Source organism: Bidens hawaiensis, unplaced genomic scaffold (assembly GCF_021521415.1).
Source record: "Bidens hawaiensis isolate Kalapana, Puna unplaced genomic scaffold, B.hawaiensis_p1.1 tig00033498_1, whole genome shotgun sequence".
In the NCBI taxonomy this organism is placed as follows: Eukaryota; Viridiplantae; Streptophyta; class Magnoliopsida; order Asterales; family Asteraceae; genus Bidens; species Bidens hawaiensis.
The window spans coordinates 31,535-34,436 of record NW_027495740.1 but is presented as its reverse complement, the minus strand read 5'-3'; the positions used below and the strand labels follow the sequence as shown (position 1 = coordinate 34,436).

Here is a 2,902-nt window from a genome sequence, read left to right as displayed (position 1 = left end):
GAATAAACAGTTAAAACTAAATAATAAACACACTAAACATATACAAATTAACCGACCATCAGGTAACCTTTACAATCATGTATCTTTAGACACTAACCTTGATTTTACATAGGATACAGGTATTAATCAAGCCATGGCTGAGGAATTACAAATATTGAAGGATACGATATCCAGCGTTCCAGGTTTGGTCCGACCCATTCCTGAAATTCCAGAGGGAAGCCACAAGGTATTCAGGTTTTCTCCGCCTATATGTGATGTTGAGATACTAAAGCACTTCAGAACCCCAACATGAAGGTTTATGATGGCATTATTGATCTGGAGGAGCATGTAGCTCAGTATAGGGAAAGAATGGAGATCAACCCCATTCCAGAAAGACTTAAATAAACATGCTTGTGCAAGGGTTTTGGGTCCACACTGATTGGATATGCTCTCAAATGTCTGCTAAGTCTTCCTCCTTACTCTATTACTTCATTTTCTCACCTAGTTAATTTATTCAATAATCAGCTTTCTTGTAGTAGAAAGTTTGAGAATTTAACTAGTGATTTATACCGTGTTGTCCAACCTCATGATGAATCCTTAAGGGACTTTGTCACCAAGTTTGGAAGGGAAGCCTTGGAGATCCTACATCTTGACATGGCTATAGTTGTTGGGGCATTCAAGATGGGATTGAAAAAGGACTCCCCCTTTTATGATGATCTTGTTATGACCTCATGCTGGAACTTAGATGAAGTCAAGAATAGGGCACTCAGATTCATCAGACTAGAAGATGACAAAAGGATCCAAGATAGATTGGGTACTTCAGCAAAACAGGAGTAACTTGATAAGAAACAAGGATCCTCGTACCGGAACAACAACTCCAAGACCTACTGAAATTTAACAACCAAAACATTCACGCAATAGAAGAAGACGAGGATGACGAGAATATCCAAGAATATCAGAGTATCGCTTCCGTTGATACTCCTGGACTGATATATACCCTGAGAGATCTAGGGGAAAAAGCAAGGTGGCCTCGAAAGAAAGAAAAGTCAACATTATACAAGGATATATCAAAGTGGTGTGCATACCACGAAGACTTTGGCCACATGACTGACGCTTGTATTGGTCTAAGAAGAGAGATTGGGTATCTCCTCAGCAAAGGGCACTTCAAAGACGTAATGGGAAGAAAGAAGTCAAGGATGCAGGATCCTGAAGAAATCACAGAGAAGGCTCCACCACCAGCGGATGCGAATATTATCAACTTCCTCTATGGAGGTTCAGATATTTGTAGAACCTCATTCTCCTCAGCAAAACGACATGCTAAAGAGATCAAATTGGAGAATGGAGAAAGACCCATCAGAACGACAACTCTAACTAACCAAAGGTTCATAACCTTCGATGAAAAGGATTGCGTGCACCTCTAGGATCCTCACCATGACGGTTTAATTATTACTCTATTTATTGCTAATCATTATGTTCGCATGATCCTTATAGATGTTGGGAGCTCTGTGAACATCATTCAGGCTGATGTTCTTAAGAAAATGAATATTCCTGAAATAGAAATAACTCCAAGATCTTCTGTCCTTGTTGAATTCAGTGTTGAAACCAAGAATACATTGGGGAACATTAAGCTACCAATCTATATAGAGGGAGTTAACTCATTCCAAAAAAATTTGTGTTATTGATAACCTATCCTGATGTGATGTGATTCTTGGCAGGCCTTGTATCCACGAAATGAAAGTTGTAGCCTCAACATACCATCAATGTATCAAGCTTCCAACCCCGTGGGCAGTAGTGAAGATTGACATCGATCAAGCATAGGCTAGGAATTACTACACTTCATCCATGAAGCCATCTACCAAGTAGAAGATCGCATAACAATAAAAGAACCATTCAGAGAGGTGATGGAAGCAAGGGAGAAAGATCTTAAAGAAGTATCATTGGACCCTGAGGATCTAGATATCAAGGTGTATATAGGATCCGGTATCCTCAACAATATTTAAGAGGATCTAGTATCTCTAAAGAACTCCACTTTTTCTTTCAAACATTCCGACATGACAGGTATCTCTAAAGACATTATTACGCATAAGTTACGGATAGATACTTCTGTCAGGACCATCCACCAGAAAGAAATATCATTATCCAAGAAGAAGTCGAAAAACTTCTTAAGGCAGGTATGATTAGAGAGGTTAAGTATCCAAGATGGTTAGCCAATGTGGTAGTTGTTTCAAAGAAAAGTGGAAAGTGGAGGGTATGTGTTGATTTTACTTATTTAAACAAAGCATGTCCCAAGGATCATTTCCCCTTACCGCACATTGACTCCATGGTGGATTCTACAGCAGGGCATGAGATGCTTACATTTATGGATTCTTCATCTAGATTTCAACAAATTCAGATGGAACAATCTGATCAAGAGGATACAACATTCATGACTCCTACTGGCATTTACTGGTATATTTCTATGCCTTTTGGACTAAGAAATGAAGGGGCAACATATCAAAGCCTGGCAAATATGATGTTCAAGGATCAGTTAGGAAAATCATTGAAATCTATATAGATGACATGGTGGTCAAGTCAAAGAAAGCAGAAGATCATCTCAAGGATCTCGAAGAAGCATTCAACATCCTTGATCAATACAACATGATGCTCAACCCATCCAAGTGTCAGTTCAGTGTCAAAGCTGGATAATTCTTAGGGTATATGGTGACTAAAAGAGGAATAGAAGCCAGTCCCGAGCAAATTGAAGCCATCATTAATTTAAAGTTAGCGGTGAATGCTAAAGATTTCCAAAGATTGACGGGAAGGATTGCAGCCCTGAATAGACTCATCTCCAGATCTTCAGAGAAGTGCAAAGACTTCTATGACATCTTGAGGAAGAATAAGAAGTTCAAGTGGACTCAAAAGCATGAAGATGCGCTGAAAGCTC

At 39.2% G+C, this 2,902-nt stretch overlaps 1 protein-coding gene across 1 annotated transcript; it reads left to right on the top strand.

Annotated features, from left to right (window-relative positions):
- The first annotated feature begins 1,154 nt into the window (after positions 1 to 1,154).
- Positions 1,155 to 2,664, top strand: LOC143584926 (uncharacterized). The gene is made up of 2 exons (XM_077066845.1): positions 1,155 to 1,360; positions 2,463 to 2,664. The coding sequence occupies exons 1-2, from the start codon at positions 1,155 to 1,157 to the stop codon at positions 2,662 to 2,664; spliced, it is 408 nt and encodes a 135-aa protein (XP_076922960.1).
- The last annotated feature ends 238 nt before the right edge of the window (positions 2,665 to 2,902 follow it).

Bases quoted from the DNA above. Each gene is read 5' to 3' on its own strand.
- LOC143584926 (XM_077066845.1), top strand. From the start codon at position 1,155: ATGGGAAGAAAGAAGTCAAGGATGCAGGATCCTGAAGAAATCACAGAG. The intron at 1,361-2,462 runs GTTCATAACCTT...TAAGAAATGAAG, and splicing joins ACAACTCTAACTAACCAAAG to GGGCAACATATCAAAGCCTG.